Source organism: Camarhynchus parvulus, chromosome 14 (assembly GCF_901933205.1).
Source record: "Camarhynchus parvulus chromosome 14, STF_HiC, whole genome shotgun sequence".
Lineage (NCBI taxonomy): Eukaryota > Metazoa > Chordata > Aves > Passeriformes > Thraupidae > Camarhynchus > Camarhynchus parvulus.
The window spans coordinates 16,145,606-16,166,619 of NC_044584.1; the positions used below are offsets into that span (position 1 = coordinate 16,145,606).

At 41.5% G+C, this 21,014-nt stretch overlaps 1 protein-coding gene across 5 annotated transcripts in view; it reads right to left on the bottom strand.

The window, feature by feature from the left end:
• The window catches only part of RBFOX1 (RNA binding fox-1 homolog 1), an 815,431-nt gene that overhangs the window by 605,493 nt on the left and 188,924 nt on the right, over positions 1–21,014 (bottom strand). The window contains exon 1 of one of the 5 annotated variants that reach the window (XM_030957843.1): positions 3,109–3,532. The exons of the other annotated variants lie outside the window; for them this stretch is intronic. Within the exon in view, the coding sequence (XP_030813703.1) occupies positions 3,109–3,153 (45 nt within the window). The 5' untranslated portion in view covers positions 3,154–3,532. Of the gene's footprint in view, positions 1–3,108; positions 3,533–21,014 lie in introns of those variants that run through there. 5 annotated transcript variants of the gene reach the window in all.

Consider the following 21,014-nt stretch of genomic DNA (forward strand, 5'->3'; position numbering starts at 1 on the left):
CCCTAACACTGAAGTTACTGAAAGCTTGACTTTAGTAGCTTGATTTTTACTAAGGAGTTAAAAAATACACATTGCTTGCTTAAATTAAAATAAAAGTGAACTTCAGACAAGATATTTACTACAGTTAAAATCCACTACGTATTTTTTCCCCAGTTTACTTTTTCACAATTACCACCACAATAACTTACAAACATGAGTTGACCACATTTCTCTCCCTTTTCCTCTTTAAGTTGATGCTTCTTCAGTTACCACTTCTAACATATTTATCTTCATAAAATGAATTAAAAATTTCATAGCAATATTTTTCTTTACAAAAGGAAGAGCCCAAACTTCCACTATTATTCTTGAGAACATTTCTCTAGACCTTTTCTAGCATTTCAAATGCCACCAAGTTGATCACTTGAACAATTAATTTATTACTTGTTCCTGGAAAAATGTTATGGTGTATGAGCAAAACTGAGACCCTATGTGAAACTTCTACTACAAAAAGAATAAATTTGAACAATTCCATGGCAATGATGCTACTGAAGTGGTTTGAAATTGGAAAGACTGAAGGTAACACCTTGAAGTTGCTTCATCCATCCATTGTTAAGTTATTCTGATTTCAAATATTTATTTAAGTAGGAGTAGGCAAGAATACAAAGCTCAAACTTTCTAAAAGTGTGCCTGGAAAGGAGTGCAATGAGCTGTGCAATGAACTCCTCGAGGTGTCAGGGTGCTGGATGGGGAGAGACAATGATTAAATGGAACCTCCTGCCCACAGCTTCCAGAGCAGGCAGTGGCAATGGGAGCTACTGTGTGCTCACAGCATCTCCCAAGGCCAAAAATGCCAAAAAATGCACTGCTTTGGGAAGGAGAGCTCCACATGGATAACCACCCCCCTCCTAGATCCATCGGTTTAAAGGAAGTAAAGCTGATGATTGACAGACACTCCCCAGGTACTCACAGTGTACCCCTGTAAAGGATAAAACCCCAAACTCCACTTTTTCCTTTTCATTCAGTGATTCAAACCTGAAAAACTAAAAATTCTCCACAGCACTACTGCTCCTGCTGTAGACAAGGGAACACTGTTCATTGAGTGGGAGTTTTGCTCACTCTTCAACCTTACTTGCATGTTCAAGGAACAGATCACCATCAGGAACATTAAATATCTAAGAAAAAAGCTGTAATGTACGGTCAGAATATCAAGACATTCAAACTTTATACCCATCTGTTGCTTCATTTTAGAAATACACATGGAACCCATGTACTGCATGTAAACTGATTCTTCAAATAATTTTTAAGAAAAAAATGTAAACTTTCTGTGCAACACATAAATCTTAATTACTTCTTACTATGACTAAAATCCTAATTACTTCTTACTATGACCAAATTCCTTATCCCTACAGAAGTGACAAATACAAAGGCTGGTTTGGATCTTCCTAAATTCCTCGGTATCCATCAAAATCAAGTACCTGAGGTGGAATTTAACGTACAGCCCTGGAAGCAATGTGATTTTACGGTGTCTGAACTGCAGAGCCCAGCATTCCACTACTGGGCTGTGCCAGAGTTTCCTCCATGTGACAGCAAGACTTTCAAAAATATTATATCCCTATTAGGATATAATAGTCTGCACGAGAGTCCTTTTTTTTTAAATCTAGAGAAATCCACCTTCCCCACTCCCCTCAACATTTTTTGCATACTTTGAAGTGCGTGGGTTTTTTAAAGCAAGAATATTGCTAAAGTCATTCAAAGTATTTAAATTACTTTGCAATTATATCCAGCTGGAAACCGATAGGCATTTTTAAATCCTAGTCTTTTATACCCTATTCCTGCTTTTTTTTTTCAACGCAAACACATATAAATGGATTATTAACCAAAATTACCTGTGTGTTTAAATTGTATTTATTAACAAAATGCTGCTGCTGTTATATCCCATGCATTTTAACAAGTACAGTAATAAAACCTCCAAATACTCATAAATTGTGTTTTGTAGGATCAGTATATTATGCTGGTGACACGCAGGGACCCTGAAGTTAAACAGGCACGCAGGTTGGTCAGGAATCCTGTAACCTGCCTGCAATAACAATCACCAGGCAATAATCCACCTGACAAACCCCTTCTAATGAGACTCCTGCTCTCTTTCATATAAATGCTAATACATATTGCATCCACAGAAAGCCAAGCAGCTTTCTGAAGATGAAGTTCGCATAAACTTCAGCCAAACACGGAGGGAGGATGGATAATCCCTCCCGCGCGTTGTTTACTGTCGGCATCTCGCCGAGGAGCGCTCACAGCAGGAGGAACACGCTGGAGGCAGCACCGCGGAGTTTGTACGGCACACACCCAGCTCAGCCCCGAGCATCCCTCGGCCCCGGGCCGGCACACAGCCCAGCCGCGCCGGCATCCTTCACTCGGCCGGCATCCTTCACCTGGCCGGCACCCTGCATCCCTTCACCTGGTCGGCTTCCCCTTCACCTGGCCGGCATCCCCTCGCCTGGCCGGCAGCAACAAACCCCCGCACTCCCTTACCTGTCTCGCAGCCCGAAATCTCTCCAGCCTCTCGGCATCACCGCATCTTCTCATCTGATCGACATCTCTGCATTCCTTCACCTGGCCGGTAGCTCCACGCTCCTCACCTGACCGACATCCTCCAAACCCCTCACCTGTCCGACATCCCCGCACCCCTCACCTGGCCGCATCCCCCTTAGCTGGCCGGATCCCCTTCACCTACCCGACATCCCCGCACCCTTCACCACCGGCATCCCTGCACCCCTCACCTGGCCGGCATCATCCTCACCTGGCTGGCATCATCCTCACCTGGCCGGCATCATCCTCACCCTCACCTGGCCGGCATCCCGGCACCCCTCACCTGGCCAGCATCCCCTTCACCTGCCCGACATCCCGCACCCCTAACCTGGCCGGCATCCCGCTCACCTGGCCGGCATCCCCGCACCCACACCTGTCCGCTCAGGTGGGGCAGCCCCCATTCCGCGTGTCCCCGGCCCCTCCCGGCGGGCACCGCCGGGCTCGGGGCGCTCCCGGCGCGGGCACAGGATGGATCCATCCATGCCTCCCTCCATCCCTCCCTCCTCCGGCCGAGCTCGCTCCGAGCCGCCGCTGCCTCACCTGCAGCGCATCTCCCACGCCTGCGAGCAGCTGCCAGGGTTTCATGTTCGGCGGCGATGCGGGAGGAGCCGGGGGGAGCCGGGCGGCCCTGCAGCATCCAGCGGGCACGGCCGCGTCCTGCCCCGGGAGCGCGGGGAGCGCCGCGATGGCTCCCGCTACAGCCGCGCCGCTGCCGGCCGTGCCGTGGGACGGGATGGATGAGTTTCCATCCGCTGCTGCCGCGATACTGCCGAGAGCCCTCGGCTGCCTCTGCCTCCCCTGCCGGGCTTGGCAGTGCCGGCGCTCGGCGGAGCCGGTTTGTTTTATTTGGAGATAAGAGCGGCTCCGCGCCGGCTTAGCTAAAAACCACAGCCTTGTGGGAAAGGAAGGTGGGCACGGGAGAGGAGATTACACTCAATAATTCATTTATGGAGTGATGGCTTAATGGATGGGCTGAATACTAGCTGCTTGTTAAAATATTGGACGTGGTGCTAAAGTTTGCAGGGGTTCACTGCTAGGATCAATCTTATATATACTAAATGGTTAACGTTTGGATTAAATGATGATTAATCTCTTGCTAAATTCTGAATTCCTTTCAGAGTAATACTGCAGACTATGTCATTTTTAAGACGAAGACTGGCTGGAACAGAAACAAAACCTGGAAATCTTGCACAAGGGATGGCAGCAATTAACCCATTTGAGGAGAAGAAAAAAAAAGTTTCAGATAAACATTAAAAACTGATCCCTTTCACTACACAAAAGCACTGCTTATGCCCAACCAAATAAGCTGCTATTTCAAAGTACATCTATTTATGCAACTGAAGTTACAATCTGCAAACAACCACTTGTACTCTATTGAAAAATTCTCAAGTGGCTGCTCAGAGGACTTTTCTAATTCTGCAAAATGAATTTTCATACCACATATTCACTATTTCTCAAAAAAACCCCAAAAAGTTTATTAAACATCTTTCAATATTTATCATTATCCTGCAATGAAAATCGAGAACAACTTGATCTCCTGGAAAATAACTTGATATCAATCATTTCCTTTTTGTAAATACAAATACTTTCTGGCAGAATAGGAGAGACAAGGTCTAATTATGTTCTGTGAAAACTTAACATATAGAAAATAATATTAAATTCAGGCTGTAATTTCATAGTGTTTTCCTTGTCTGGAAGTTTTTATTGTAGCTGTGCTCAACTTCTTAAACTTTCTACCTAGACAGACTATGGGACCATTAAGGCACCTTAATCACAATGAAGTGCATAGTTTAAAAAGAGAATGTTGCAAGGGTTGTCCTGACCACTGGGTTTAATAGCCAGAACATCTCAGAGCTCACACTGCCTCACTGTGTGGCCTTGACCACATTATTCATCACTTCAGTTTTCCCACTTGTAAAATTAGAACAATACGACTTCCAGTGTCTCCCATCTCTGACTTCTCAGGAGGGCTCGAAGGATTAATGACCCTACAGTGCTCTGAGATTGAATAAACACTAACTGCTAAGGCAGAGCTAATATGTTTCAGAACATTAAAGCACTGAAATGTTAGAAATTCCAATTAAATCACCCTGTGTGTCAAAACATGGGTGAAGTAAAATACAGGAATTACTAAAATACCATCTTCTACCACTTACAATCAACAAAATACTATGGGTTGGCTTATTAGTTCTGCTATTGAAATCTGATTTTTACCATATATTCCTAGCATTAACGTCAGATCCATTAAAAACTGCCACCAGCAGCAATTAGCACTGCTAATTTACACAACCAGGCTGTACAGGACAAGGCCATTTAGAGTCAAAGCAGTCAGAAAACATCTCCATTACCTCTGGCCTGCTGTTTTGAGCCTTTGCAGCACCTATGGGCCTTCAATCAGAGGACCTGCAATTCTGGCACATGCTACATGTGGTTCTCAGTGCTGTTCTTCAGAAATCCCCATGCTTCATTCAAGTAATGAAAAAGAGTTTGAACCAACTAATTATCTCATTAACAAAAAAGAAAGGGGGGGGCAGGGGGAAGCACTGGCAAAGCACACACTGCTGCAGAAATCTGCAGCACTCACAAAGTTGTGACAACAATCAAAATCAAAACAATGGTCTGAATTCCTGTGTCCAACTTAAAAAAGATCATTGCAAATTTATATTTCAGGCTATAGAAATAGTAACCTTGATTAAAAATCCATGCACATTACGCATTCCTTTTCAGCACTCTCTTTTAGGGGTGCGTAACCCTGGTTCTTCCACCTCCCAGCTGAACTGGAGATGAAGTGTCTGACATCTCTCATGGCCCAGTGATGTCTTTTCACCACAGGGGGATGCAGAAGCTCAGCTGGGATGCCCTTGTTTGACAGCAGGGATTCTCCAGCAGCTGTGGGTGAACCAGACCTTCTGGAGGCACACCCTGACCCAGAGTTAAGTGCCCTGTGGGATGAGCAAAAGCTGAGTGGGAATCACAGCAGGGCCTTGCTGTGGTTCAGCTGCTGGGGATCCTCACTGTGACCATCTCACACACACATTTCTTGCCGTGGGCAAGGCAGCTCCTGAACCTCTGCCCTTCCCATCACGCTTGCAGGGACAAACCTCACATAACTGAAATATTACTGTGATGGCAGCAGCTGTTGAGGTTTCAGTAATTCCAGATTTCTATCTTTTTTACTTATCTTCAAGTATTTTCAATGTACTCATTGAATACTACAGACGAGTACCATCACATAATGTCTCATGGCACACCAAAAGTTCTAAATGAATTTAGTTCTTTGTCCTCCCTTACATCTTTATCTCCTTAAAAAAGGGAGTGTTTTTCTTCTGAAGTTTCCAATTGATAAAGAAAATCACAGAGAAGCAGGCCACAGCAACTAACTGTAAAATATGTGCCTTTTAGTGAATGGTGCAGCTGGAGGTTTTTTTTTAACTGCTGCAAAGGTGCACGTGTCATCCTAGAAAGCTTCCAGCTCAAAGCCTTCAGTGGGTAACTGATATAGCATAATTTTCTGAACTAAGTTTCTGCACTGTGGGAACTGTCAAAAACCAACATAACCACTGAAGGAAATACTGGCAAAATTCACAAGTAGCATCTCGAGCAGAACGTGATTCTGCACCTGCCCAGTTTGTAAAGTGCTCTTAGTACAGTTAAATGTGGTTTAGTCTTGAATGCAGGTCCATGTCCAACACACGGGGGCTCTCCATGCCTGATGGATTCCTGCTGGAATGGTTCTTCCTACAGCCACCTAATGAGCAGCACCACACAAGGGAAGCTAGTGAAGCATATTCAGATGGAAAAGCATCCTGTGATTTATCACAAACATGCTGCAGTTTTATTTCAAAAGGGTTTGTGGTTTCCATGTGCAACTTTGAGCCAGACAACCAAGGTGTTAAAAAATCCAACATCCATCAGATGCCACAGACCCAACAGAGCAACTGGAGCTCAAGGAAATCTACATCTGAGAATGCATGATGTTAACTCATGCTAAATAGTGTCCTTTGGAGAGAATCTAAATGATAATTTTAAACCTGAACTATCAAAAGAAATACAATCAGAAAACAAAAGTTTTTTTCTCTACCAAGCAAATTTTAAAATATTCTCCAGGGGTTGGATCCTGCAAGCATCCACAATGCTGCTAAGAGCACAAAAGTACACAAAAATAATTGGGTTTAGAATTGGACCTATGTAAGAGATGTTCCAAAAAGGCAGTGACACAAAATACTAGATGTCTTCAGAAAGCATTTTTCTGTATATTTAAAATGTCAGTGCTTTTCTTTAGCCAATTGCTCACAAGCAGGCTCCATAACGAATTTGTAAATGTGATTATACCAATCTGAATTGCTCCATTTTGCATTAGGAGCTGGGGTTGCCTTTTCCCAAGGTGTATTTGTTACTGATGTCACCAATCTCTCTTGAAGGCTCTAGTTCTGTTTCTGCCATTCATGCAATTAGAGAAGTTTACAAATGAGGTAATATTAAACATTTCAAGTGTCCAAAGGTACTTTCACAGTCTTACTGCAATGCTACATGCAAAAGTTTGCAGCATATTAAATGAAAATTTTATTTTCTATATTTTGTCCAAAAAGTCATGCCTAATTTCATTCAGAAACAAGAAATCAAACACCATCAATAAAATAGTAGAGGAACATAATTTTGATGCAACTAAAATAGTACTGCTGTAATAAATGTTACTTCAAACATTGCCACCAAAAAAAAAAAATTCCTGCAGAAATGCTATGAAAACTGCTATAAAAATAACCAGCCATGCCTGTACTTACCCCCCTGTAAAGAGCAAAATGCATATTCCACAGGATAGGGATTGCACAGCCACTGTTGCTTAGGAGGTCAAGTTCAAAAAAGAATTACTTATCCAAAGCCCTAAAATAAAGCAAAGTTTCTGAAGAAGCATCAAACCAAAAAAAAGAAATTTTGTATTTTTTGTCAAGTGTAAGGAAGGCACCATTTACCAGCAGCATTCACTTTCAAGACTGTGGACTCTTTTTTTGAGTTTGTTGCAAAGTTTAATGTGAAACAGAAGGTAACAACACATCTACCAACATGAAGAAGAAACAGGTCCCTGAAAAGTCTTGAAGCAAAATAATTCCTTCTGTGCTTATACATATTCACAGCCCTGTTGAAATGCTAAAGTAGTCACAGGAATTTGCATTCCTAAAGCAGGCAGCATTTCCACAGGAACAAGGATTACTATTAAAGGCTGCAATATGGACTTTAATATCTCTCTCTATGTGTCCTTCAGAGGTAATCTGGGTCTGCATTTAGGTGTTTTTCCTAAACAAATCACATTTTTTAATTTAGTAATTAGAAAACACAACTTTTTACTATGCTGTGAATTCAGAATGTCTTTTAATTCCAAAATCCTTTTTTCCTTCCCACAGTATTAATGCAAATTGTTTCCTCAATAAAACTGCAAAAGGTTAATTTGTCTACAGAGCCCCATGACCAGGAAAACACAGATGTGACAGTGCTCGCCACAACAGGGTGAGGAAATGTCAAAACACAATGGAAAATACCTAAAAAACCTGGAAGTGCTTCCCCTTGGAGGTCAAATTTTGCAAGGTAAGACCTACAAATGATGAAGTGCAGCCTCTGGCACAGAGCAGGGCCCTGAGTGCTGCTCAGAACATCAGGAAAATTCAATGTAAACCATTGCCCAGCCCCAGGACCACAGCTGGAAGGCACTGAGGGAGCACCAAGGCTCCCCAGCCATCCCTAGAGGCACAGAGCCCCAGAGGAGTCAGAACTGAGAATTTTCACTTTGCCTTTGCCGCCTCAGTAAAGCAGAGTGAGCACAACCCCCGTGAGTGAGTCTGACACGTGCCCGCTCCTACCCACAGTGATCTGAGCAAAGAAAAGAGAATGACAGAGTTTAGAGTTTTCTAGAAGATTTTTGGCCCAGAAAATAGGCGAAGAAATACTCCTGGGCAACTGTGTGAGATGGATGGAGGTAGAATTCAGCTGAGAAAATGGATAACTGCCTATCTTTTATTCTTAGTTAACAACAAATCTTTATTTTGCAGCTGTATTTATTTTTACTCCACCTATTTTCCTTTGCAGTTGCTCTCCAGATTGCAGAACACACCAGTGAGACTTTTGTCACTAGCTTTAGAGGCATGATGTTTACTTCCTCCTAAAATGAATGCAAAGATTTAAATATCTTCATAAATACAGGATATAAAGCAGCATAGGGATTGTTATTTGAGATAATTTAAACATATTTTCATCACTTAATATAACACAGAAACATAAATGCCACTAATTTCTGCACTATCAGGTAGAAGGCAGAGGTTGAGACCACCTCCAGCTCAGTTCTTGGGGACCTTCTCTCCTTTAAAGTCCTGCTGGCACACAGAATGTCACAGCTTGTGGATGCAAGCAGCTCCTTGCTCCCGCTCATCTGTGGCACAACACAGTTGACTAATTAATTTTTTAAAGTATTCAAGATGTGACACATACATGGGATTGAATACAGATTAGCATTACAATAATCACAGAGCTTCTGCAGCCTCGAATTTGTCTTCTTGCAGAGAAGTTCCCTTTAATGTGCAAATGAACGATGGCACTACGTATCTGGTAATAAACAGGCTCATTGTGATCCAAGCACAGCATTCTGGTTATATTAACAGGATGGCAGAGAAATAAAAGATCCATGCCCAACTGCCTGGTGCCACATCCTGATCCATCCCACCAGTGGTGTCCTGGAGTTGTGGTAGGAAAATCTCCTTCCCCACAATTGTTCCCGGATTTCAGCTGTTCTCACAACTTGTAAGAGCTTTTTTGGCCTAGTTGAAAAGACAGGATATGTTTGCCAAGCTGAGCCAAAGAGAGCAAAAGGGACATGAAATTTTCTCAAAACTTCAAACCCAGCAAAAGCTGAGAGAGGTTCAGAGGAGAGATGGCCCATGCAGCAAAAGGAAAGGGAATGGGGAAAGAGGGCAGTGAGCTGGCTGGAGTGCTCAAACCCTGACAAGAACTCTTAAGTAAAGGGGAACAAAATGATTATTTTTTCTAATTTAATTTTTTTACCTTTCAATTTTTGAGATGAGCTAAATCAATGAGTCTGAAGTCACCTCACACATCACAGGCCCCACTTCTCACACAACAAAAGGACCAGCATGTCCTTCAGGAAGAAATCCTTGACTGACTGTGGGGATGCCCTGGCACAGGTGCCCAGAGAAGCTGTGGCTGCCCCTGGATCCCTGGAAATGTCCAAGTCTAGGTTGGACAGGGCTTGGAGCAGCCTGGGATGGTGGAAGGTGTCCCTGCCATGGCAGGAGTGGGACTGGATGGGCTTCAAGGGCCCTTCCAACCCAAACCATTCTGGGATTCATGTGCTTGGCAAAATGGGCTGCTCTTGGTAGCTGTTGGTAAACAATCACATTCCCAACAGGATCCTCAGTGCCAGGGCAGTTAATTATAGGGTTTGCTTTGTAGTGAGATACAAAACACAGCTCAGAAATAGACAGCGCTTTAGAAGTTTTTAGGGAGACCAACGCTAAGTTTGTCATCCATCAAGGAATGCACACAGGACAGTTTATATCAACATCCACGTAAGATGTTTCCAAGAATAATGAGCGCACAATATTTTAAAAACAAATTTCACACGTTTTTCTGACAAAATGTTGTGAACTCATGGTGTTAATTTTAGCAGTTTCAATTGGATTTGGTATGGTTGGAAATGCAAGGGGAAATCTGCAGTAATCAGGATGTGACACTCATTAACACTTTCACAAAATACCCACTGGATTTGCATAAACCCTGTAAAGATGCATTGGTGAATCTTTAATATGAGATTTCCCTTGGTTTTACTCCACGCTCAGCTCCATTTGCCCTCCCTCTCTCCTCTCCCCTGCCAGCGAGAACTGCTGTAAACAGTTCATAACAAAGCACAATAAAATGTACTGAAAAATGAAAATATACTTGTTATTACCCAAAAGCCTATATAATTGCAGATACAATTTCATAAACTGCAAATATTTTTCGAGAAATCCTTCTGTTAGGGAGAGAAATACTAATTGGATACAATGGCTTGATAGAGTGGCACTCCAAGACACTTAATAAATCTGGAGATGCACAGGCAAGTTCTTTAATGACCTGTGTACAAAACCCATCCATGGCCCAGCTTGCAGACAGCACAGGATTTGCATGCAAAATAGCAGGAAAAGAGTCTAGAAAATGGAGAAACCACTAAGGCAGCAGAAGGTTTCTGGTCCTGACTCAAAAACTTTAAGCAAATGCCACTATGAAGGGAGAAAATTCTTGCTACTCCCGATATTGTAAACATAAGGATACATTAAAATATATATTAAAAAAAATTAAACCTGGGTCATTTAAGTCTTCTTTGAGAAAGAGACCCTTCTCAAGAGTCAATATTTGCCATGAGTTTTTAACTGAACTAACCCAGACCTGTTGGACTACACTGACTACATCAACATGGACTCTTACAGCAGACAGTCCAATATATAATGGGAAGTAAACAATGGAAAAAATTATCTTCTCTTTTGAACTATTAAAAAAAAGCATTACGAGGTTTAAAAAATTCTCATGGAAGTTCATTCTGCTGTTAAAAATGCTTTTTGGTTACTTTTGGTTCTAAATAGAAATCTACAAAAATGGTTATGATTTCAGCATTAATAGGATAAGATTAAGTAAATTTAGGATAAAATTCAGAATAAAATTTTCAATTCAATTCAATTCTTCTCCCTGTCCTAAATTCCTGCATAGAGACATAAATGACATTTAATTTCTGGTGTGCTCTACTCCAACCCAACAATTTCTGTTGGAGCCTAAGCTTTGAAATTATTTGAACTATGTGCCTGCATAGAACAGTTCCACCAGACAATAGATTATTTCACTTGCTTGCATTTTGAGCAAATTTATTGACTGAGAGTCTCGTTTCATTGCCCCTACTCAACACATCATTATCTCTGATATCCCACAAGCACATGAAAGAATTTTCTAAAGGAAAATACAACCCAAGTGTGAGGGCCAGGATACATTCCTGTATTTTATTTCTGGTTAAACTCTCAGGCTCAGATCACCTTTATGTCTTGTTCACTACTGAGTAATGGAAGCAGGCGAGGGAGAAAAATGAATATAAGTGGTTTTATTTGTCTTGTGGAATCTTTTTAAAGATAAATTAGAACATCAGAACTTGGAGATTTTTTCCTCCTGCTGAACAACTGTGAATTGTGCTGAGGTCACTTGAAGTGTAAATACTCTGAGCACTTTTCATTTGAGTTTTCATTTTAAAAGAAGTAATCTCAAAGTGGAACAAATTTTTTGTTACGGTTTAGTAAGCAGAATTCTCATTCCAATGCTTTAATGCTCCCAAAACACAACTGATCACAAAGCAACAGCAGATCTTGGTAAGTAAAAAATCAAATTTTTTTCTCTAACTCAGAATTACCCATTTCCAAGGCTTACCCATCACAAGACTAATTTGTACCCATCAAAAAGCATAAAACTTGTGGGATAATTTCAATAATCACAATAGCAACAACATCCTCTGTGCCATTCCTCAAAGAATTCTCCTTGTTGGATGCACAGTGGACTGCCAAAGCAGCAAACTCTGGCACTCCCTGCTTCAGGACTGCAAGGGTTCCACCCCAAACTGTAGAGCAAGAAAATGAATAAATCAAAAAATAAATAAATCAAAAAGGCATTAAAGGCTTTCAGAGTGTGCTAATGACATGTGAACTCCCTGACCCTGTGATTGAAGTGCTGGTTATTATTGGACAACCACTGGGAAAATAAGCTGTTAGAAAATAAGAAGTCTTTACTTTTATTTCCCTAATTCAAATGGCACCATAATGACTCCTTTGAACACGATTTCTCAAAGCTGTCATACATTGTTCATGAGAGGCAAGGAAAACAAGTTCATCAGATACTTCACTTCTCATTTCTCTGTATCAATGGCAGGAATCTCAAAACACATGCGCTGTCCCTCAAAACACAATGCACTCAAAATATATACACTGTCCCTCACAAAAGAGTGAAGTAAAACTTAGATGGACAGCCCCTTTCTGCCTTTCATGAGACTGTAGGATGAAAAACAAATTTCAGGATGGAAAACCAGGAAAAGGAAGAAGACACTCTGTATTCTGCTGCTTCATAAATCCCTGTGTCTGGGTACAGTGGATATTTTGGGTGGTTCAAAGGGATGGGGCACACAGAAAGTCAGGAATAACTGAAATGTGGATAAAACACATTTCTATGATTATAAGGTGATATTTTTTTTGGCACTCATATGTGGTTGTCGGCAGCAATTCCATCTAGACAGAACTTGGAAACTGAGCACCAGAAATGTGGCTGTTGTAGCTGCAGCTCTCTTCATAGAGAGCAGCAGGCACAACTTCCCAAGGATATTTCCTGGGAATCACAGTAAGGAACCTCAGAGAAAGAGAAAACAATTCTTATCTCTACTTGCTGCTCCTGTTGTTTTTGCACACGTGGAATGTGTTGGAAGATTATTTACTGAAGGGATTTGGTAATTGGATTCTGGTGATGGTTGTTTGTATTAATTGGCCAACTGGGTCAAAGCTGTGTCCTGGCTGTCTGGAGACAGTTGTGGTGGTACCACTCGTTGGTTTTTCTGGGTCTGGATTGAAGGCACTCGGGACAATAATTCACGTTTGCACTCAAGTGTCTATTATTTCTTATCAGTAAATCAGTCTCAGTACTGCGAGTTTGGCATCTTTTCATTAGAAGGCACAAAATGGCCAACAATCTCTTGTTATGAGGTCTTTTAAGAATAAACTATCCAATTAAGAACTGACACCTAGATTATTTTTCCTTTTAACCCAATAACTGATCCCACAGAGCCCACAATGGGGAATTTTCCACCCAATTACAAAATGCCACCCAAACCCATGAAGAAGAAGGAAGAAGAAGCATGAAGAAGAAACCCAGGACAACACCCTGTGCCCTCCATCTTGCTTCCATCCACAACACACTAAAAATCCCAAAACCTAAATTTCTCAGCAAGTGACACACCTACACTACTCTCTATAATCTATTCCACACTTTTGTGGATTCTAGTCTATTCTGGAGTCTAGGAAACTTTCTCCATGAATAAAAGTCAAAGTCAGTGCTCCCCTGGGGGTCAGGAAACCCCAGAGCAGACAGAGAAATATTCCCAGTGCCCTGAGTTTCCACAGACAGTCACGGGTTTTTCTTTAGTATTCTTTATTTTCTCTTTAGTATATAATTTAGTATAGTACTAATGTAATATGGTATAGTTTTATGAAGCAATTTTTCAGCATTCTGAGTCAATGGAGTCAGATGCCAATCATTCCCTGCCTGTTTCTACTACATGACCCTGAGGAATCTATATCAGCATGAACTTCTTTAAATGCAGATAGGATGGGAAAACAGACCAGATATTTGGAGGGCTGACACTCTCCTGGACAGGGAGCTGGCCCATGTGGAAGAAGGCTGGGCAGATGTGCTTTGGCAGCAGCTGGAGCTGGGTGCGAGCTGCCAGCACCCTCCCAGGACTGATGCTGGGGCACACAGACCTGTGGCTGTGGCAGAAATGCAAACTCAGGTTTCTCAGGGACAAGCTGGGCCACGAGCCCTGCTGCCCACTCTGAGTGGCAGAAAATGAAAGCTCATTTTTTGCACACTGAGAGCTCTTCAGCCTGATGCTGGAACAAAGACACAACGCAGCACACGGAGCTAGAGCCGGTACTAAAGGAAACTCCAGATTCCAAATGAGGAAACAAGGAATTCCACTTTCACCATGATATTGTGCCCACATCCCTGCTCCAGGCACCAATTTCCAGCAAACATACTTTTCCAGAAAGATCAGGCTTATTTTTGAAAGCACACAAAGAGTCAGCACTACAATTCCATTCCAGTGGGTTTCCCCTCCTGACTTTAGAATTTCCTACCATTTAGCATTTCCTACCAAATGCCACCACTCCTAGAGTTTCACAGATTTTCACAGCCTTTACTGCCCTCTCTTCTCTTTAGGAAAACCCTCAATGCACCCATTCAGAAGACAAACTAAAAGGCTGTAAAACACTATTAAGTGTTAATTTTGTTAAACAAAATGGCATTCACGCTCTGGACAGCACATAAAGGAAAGAGCCAAAATTCAGGACACAAAAGTCAGGGCAACATATTCCACGTTGACTTCAAGTGAAAAAAAATTAATTTGTGGATATAAAATTTTGAATGAAAATTACAGTAATAATAAAACTGCAAGTCAACTTTTTACTGCATTGCAATAAAATATTACTCAAAGCTTCAGTATGTCATGTCTCATTCTAGTGGAAAGTTCAGAAAAATAAAGAACAAAAATATTTAGGAGGTTATAATTTTAGATATATAGATTTGTAATATATTTATATTTTTATATTTCTATGTATAAAAATCATAGGAATGTTCCCAAACGAATAAATTTGCTGAGAGTGTTAAAAGAAATACAGTTCACCATTATTCCATCAATGAGACAGAGAACCCAAGAAATACAAGTGATCCAAATTACACCCTAAACCCCAGTGATGCTCACCTGAACGTTTGCTACACTGAATAAACATTATATATATATTTTTATACACAAATATTTATATTATATATAAAATATAAGGATATTTATATAGAATAGAAGTATAAATATTTATATTACATATAAATATCCTTAACAGACAAGCAAGTACAGCACAACCTGATTGTGATTATTTGGAAAATAGAAAAGCACCAGAGATGTTTTTTGAATTACAATGCCAGGTACAATGGTCAGGAATATTTTGTAGAGAAGTTGTTGAGATCAGTTGTTTAGAACAGGCTGGAAGGCTCTGACAATAAAGTGCCATCACCTTTTAATAAAATGGGAAAGGTAAAGTTTAATTTACAACAGAAAAGAAAATTTCCTGCATTCTTGTGAATTCTCACACATCATTAAGTCTTTTTTGTATTATTCTAAGAGCAGTGGGGTTTGGGTGATTTCACTAATTGAACTTAGAGTAGGATGATTTTTGGAACACCACTTAAAGATTCTCCTATTTTTATTAACTTCCACACCTAGAGAAGTGAGTGAGCATCACCTCACCTCTGCTCTGGCAGTTTTATTATTTCATGCCAACTTCACACAGTGACTTCAGCTGCTCCTCATGACACAAATGCCTTCCAAGTGTCACACCTACTCTGCAGATTTCCCAACACAGCCCTTCCAAGATTTCCAATGGCTGCTCCATTTACATCCTTAGAACTTACCAATATTTCAAGAGAATAAAATATTCCATATTTGTTTACATTTTTATAACTACACATCCCCCCAAGCAAATAAACTGTGTTTTCTAACCTGTGGAGTTATGCAGCATTTATTGAAATTGCAGAATTCAGACTGTTATTATGAGAGCATGGAACAACAAATGTAAAATTAAAACTCATCATTACCTTGAAATCTGGCGTGAAACCTGAAACTAAATTAAATCTTATCTAAATGCCAAAACCAAGGAGGAGAAAAACACCACCAAAGAGAAAACCTGTTCCTAGATTCTTGTTCCTATTTCCTATTCCATTTGTTTGCATATTTGCAAACAGAAGACTGAAAAAAGGTACCTGAACAGTCACAACTGAATCACCTGGAACAGTGAGAGGCTGGCATGTGGATGAAGGGGAACATATTTCCATTAAGACTCTGAAAAAGTCTAAATCTACTCCAAATCCAGACTTGGAGAGCTGTTGAGAATACAGCACGATTTAATTCTCTGGATGAGTCTTATACCATATACTGATAAAGAGCAATAAAATTACACAAAATGGGATCATTTTTACACATCCAAGGAGATATGAAATCACTTGCCTGGGCACAACTCAGTAACACCTGAAGTACTCCCCATGCACCTGCACACAAAGGCAGAAATGCAGACAGCTACAACTGCAAGCAGATTTTGGGAATTTTGTGAAGACATCCACTGAAACATGAGGAAAAGTTTGTACAGCTTTTCAGTGCTGAACTTGACAACAGAACTTCAATGAAGAATCAAACCAAATTATGTTTCTTGTGAAATGGGACAGGATGTCATTTGATTCAAATCTGCTGCTCCAATTATTTGGTCATTAGAACAATGATTCACCATTCCAGGCATCTTCATACACAGTTCTGGGCCCATATCAAAGAGGCCAATCTGCCATGTACAACACCAGAAATCAAGTTTTCCCAGGAAGGACATTTTTATTTCTGCCAACTCTAGTACATAAATCTTCAAACAATAATAAGCTCAATAAATTGAATGCAGCTGGAAATGAGTCAGATAAACAGAAATGGCAGGCCTTCAATGCAGAATGACTGACAGGCCAAGGGAAGGAGAGGACAATTGGGATGGCAGCCTCAGTCGCAGTGTAAATCAGCACTGAACTATCTGGGAACTCTGCAGGATGCCACCAGAGATGGTGGTTGGGCTGGAAAGAATGGAGCTGGAAAATAATTGCCTGAAGAGTGAAGAACACAAACCAGAGTGCAAAGATTTGAACAGACTAAAGGAAATACGCATGAGGATAGGAAGGCCAAATGCAAGCTCACTGACTGATGCAGGAAAGTCTCAGCATCACCGGCACCATCCCAGGTCAGGAGCAGGCAAACACTGCTCCTGGCTCTGGAACCCCAGAATTTGAGGGGTTAGGTGTGCCTCAAACCCCGACAGCTGGGTGCCTGAGGGGCCAGCCAAGGGCTCTTGGCAAGAACAAGATGTGGAGCAAGCTCATCTCCCATGATCTGAGAAAGGCTGGCAAATAAAGCCCTCTTGCTGCCTGCACATTGAAAATCAGTCTTTAAAAAAAGCTTCTACAGAATGTGGTCTGTCCCTACATGTATCAGAAATGAAATGTGTGCAGTAAAACCTGTGAGTGTTCCCTGCAGACACAGCCCTGCACTTGAGCAGAGCCCTTCTGCTGAAGGTCTTTCCGTTAAGTGAAATAGAAATTGGTAACTGTTGTTGATACTAATTTCTTAGGCACTTATAACTAAATTATCCACTAGAGAGCACAGCAACATTTTCAAACACATTCTGCTTATGCCTGCAAGTGCCAAGTGAGGTCCTCGTGGCACTCAAAGTCACTCTCTACACAAGAAATATGCTAAACAATCTGCCATGCACAGCAGAGATAAGGAGTGGACTCAATACAAGGCTCGAACGAGAAAAGGTCAACAGACCATGAACTTTTAATGAACAAATTTCAGCTGCTCCCAGCCTGGTGTGCAGTTCTTGGACATTACTGATGAAATAACTTCTTTTGCATTATCCACTTTTGTGTATAAATATATAACAACATACAACAGAAAGAGAAAATACATTCTTCCTTCCTGCAGGAGAAAGGCTGAGCTGCACAGCTCATCAGCATTCTGGGCAAGAGCTGCTCTGCTTCCTGGTCTCCAATATATTCTGGTGATGTCATGACATTTTTACTTCCCATTAAAGAAAACCTTCCATCATTTACAATTTCCCATTTTAATAAGCACCCTGAAAATTCATCTATTGTTTAAAAACATGAATAAACTATTCTTCAGTTTTGCTGTGTTTTGCAGTTGCTGAGAGCAAAAAGAACACCATCCATAAGAAGTACTCTGGAATTTCTGCTTAAAAATATTGTTTAAAACTGCTGTATTCCCACAGGCCTTCATCAATACATTGACAAGGGTGTCCACAGCGTGCAGAAGTCTGAATTGCACGTCTCAGAGCCACAGGGAGACAAATTAACTCTACCAGAGATCTTTACTAAATATGTTTTTCTTCCTTTTCCCACAAACCATTTGAGTCAATCATTGCTGTAAAAAGATTAATAGCACAGGGCATCTTGTATTCCCAGAAAAACATAGAACTTGGCAGATCTAGTCAAATATGTTCAGAAGAGGATAGATTCAGACACTGAAAAAAAAAAAAAGTTATTGCAAGTATTTAAGTCTGAAATAAGCCACATGTAAGAGAAATCTTGCCCTAAACAGCCTCATTTACTGCTTTATAATCTGGAGAAGAGGGGGTTTATAGATATTTCTCATTTTTGTTGACACCCCCGTGAACAGAAATGAAATTAGAAAGCTGACAGCTACTGTGGAATGCAAGGAGAAGTGCAAGGGAAACATTCACTGTCCATGGGAGCTGTAAGCAGCACAGTCAGCTGGGAGGAGGGCAAACCACTTGACAACCATTACTGCAAACAGAGGAACAAACAGCAAGGTGGAGAAAATCCAGGTCAGCAAAAAGGGATGAACACAACCCACAGCAGAGGTGCAAAGGCTAACGTGGATTTCCACAGCTCAGCTTAGCAGGGCGTTAAAATATCACATAATACAGATTATTTAAGTGCTAAATGCTATACATTCCTAGAACCATTGAATGGCTTGGGTCAAAAGGGATATTAAAACTCATCTTGTCCCATCCCTGCCATGGCAGGGACAGCTCCCACTGTCCCAGGCTGCTCCAAGCTCTGTCCAGCCTGGCCTTGGGCACTGCCAGGGATCCAGGGGCAGCCACAGCTGCTCTGGACACCCTGTGCCAGGGCCTCAGCTCCCTCACAGGGAACAATTCCTACCCAATTTCCAGCCTAAACCTCCTTCAGTTTAAGGCCAGCCCCTTTTGTCCTATCAGTATGTGTCCTCATGAAAAGTCCCTGTCCAAACACTCAGTGCCATTTCTTTGGGGTTACTCTAATCCACTTTTCATTTTCTTCAATCTTATCAGTTTAAAATCATTGTAGTTTTCATAATAGGCATTGTTACATGTTACAGTTAGGAAAAACAAACAAACCACAAAAAAATCACATAAAAATAGAAAGAAGAAATATGAATGATCAGGTTTTCTCAGTGTAATCTACAGTTATGGATAACTCCTGGCACAAGTGGGTTATCCAGTTCACCAAATCCTCCTCAACAGTGAAATGTATTTTCATATTGATAGAAATGTATTTTCATATTGATGGACCTGAGATGTATTTCCATATTGATAGACCTGATTTCCTCTTGCTGCCTTTCCAATCACACTAATGGGGTCTGAGTCAGAGTGGGAGGGTGCAGGGGTGGTATTAACAGGCAAAACCCTGCAAAATAAAGTCAGAAAGCAGCAGCAGCAGCCAGATCCTACCTGGAGAGCAGGTTTGTGATACAGGCAGGATCTGTGTCTGCTTCAGCAAAAAAAGTGGAGCCTTTTTTGATGATTTCCAGCCACCAGTAAAACAGTTCCCTGCAGCATAAAGTGTCCAGGTCTTGGGAGCAAAACTTCTTTGAAGGGGGGAAAGATTTCCTGGCTGGGGATGAAGTGCTGACCCGTGGTTATTAGAGCTGCAGCTCCTTCACCTGCGTGGTTTCCCTAAGTGTTTTGGCTCTGCAAGAGTTGATGAGCAGTTTAACATCCTGCTGGGAAAATAATAGCTTCTATATCCATGTGTGGACCATTTCAATTCATCTAGGGAAGAAAAGTCTCTGTAGGTGCAAAGGCTCACATGAAATATACACTTTTAATAAAGCATTTAGAGACACAAAGAATGATACTGACTTTCCATCTCAGTTAAAGACAGGCTCATGCTGGAAAAAAAATTGTTCATGTTGGACAAATGCTGAAGCTGAGAGGCCTAAGGGCTCTGTGTGCAGTGTACCACACACTTCTAAAGGGATTCTAAGTGGATTTATCTTTTTTAAAAGGTGTTTTGCTTTTGTTTAAATTACTGATTTTAAATCTGACAGAAGTCACTCAAAAGACTGTTCTTTTCAAACAGCATTACCACAATAAAAATTAAAATAAATTTAGACTAAAGCAGGAATTTTATTATTCAGAAAAATTCTGCACCTCTGACTGATCTGAGTGTATCATCCCAAAGCCTCACACAAGGATGAGAAAAGACTCAATTTGAGAAAAAGCCACAGCAAAGAGGCTCCATTAATTAATCAAGGAAAAAGGAACCTATTGAATACCATGGAGAGGTGGTATTTGGAACTCATCAGTGTGGGCTCAGGAAGAGCCCCAGTGTGGGTTCCTCATCCAGGAGATGGATAAAGAGATGGAATAATCACTCAGAAATTTCCCCTTTCTGTGTTTTGCCTTGGAGCACTCAGTGCTGCAGGAGATCCCACTCAGGTGAGCTCAGCACCCAACCCCAGAGTGCCCCAGCAGGGCCTGGGGTGCACACGGGGAGGTTTGGGGGCACACAGTGAGGTTTGGGGGCACACAAGGAGGTTTGGGGGTATATAGTGGGGTTTGGGGGCACACAGTGAGGTTTGGGGGTATACAGTGGGGTTTGGGGGCACACAAGGAGGTTTGGGGGTATATAGTGGGGTTTGGGGGCACACAGTGAGGTTTGGGGGTATACAGTGGGGTTTGGGGTCACCCTGCACCCCCTGGGCTGGCTGCACTCTGGGCTGGAGCTAAGCTCACCCCTGAGCTTTGGCTGTAACTAAAGAAAGACAAAAAATCCCCCAAATCTGG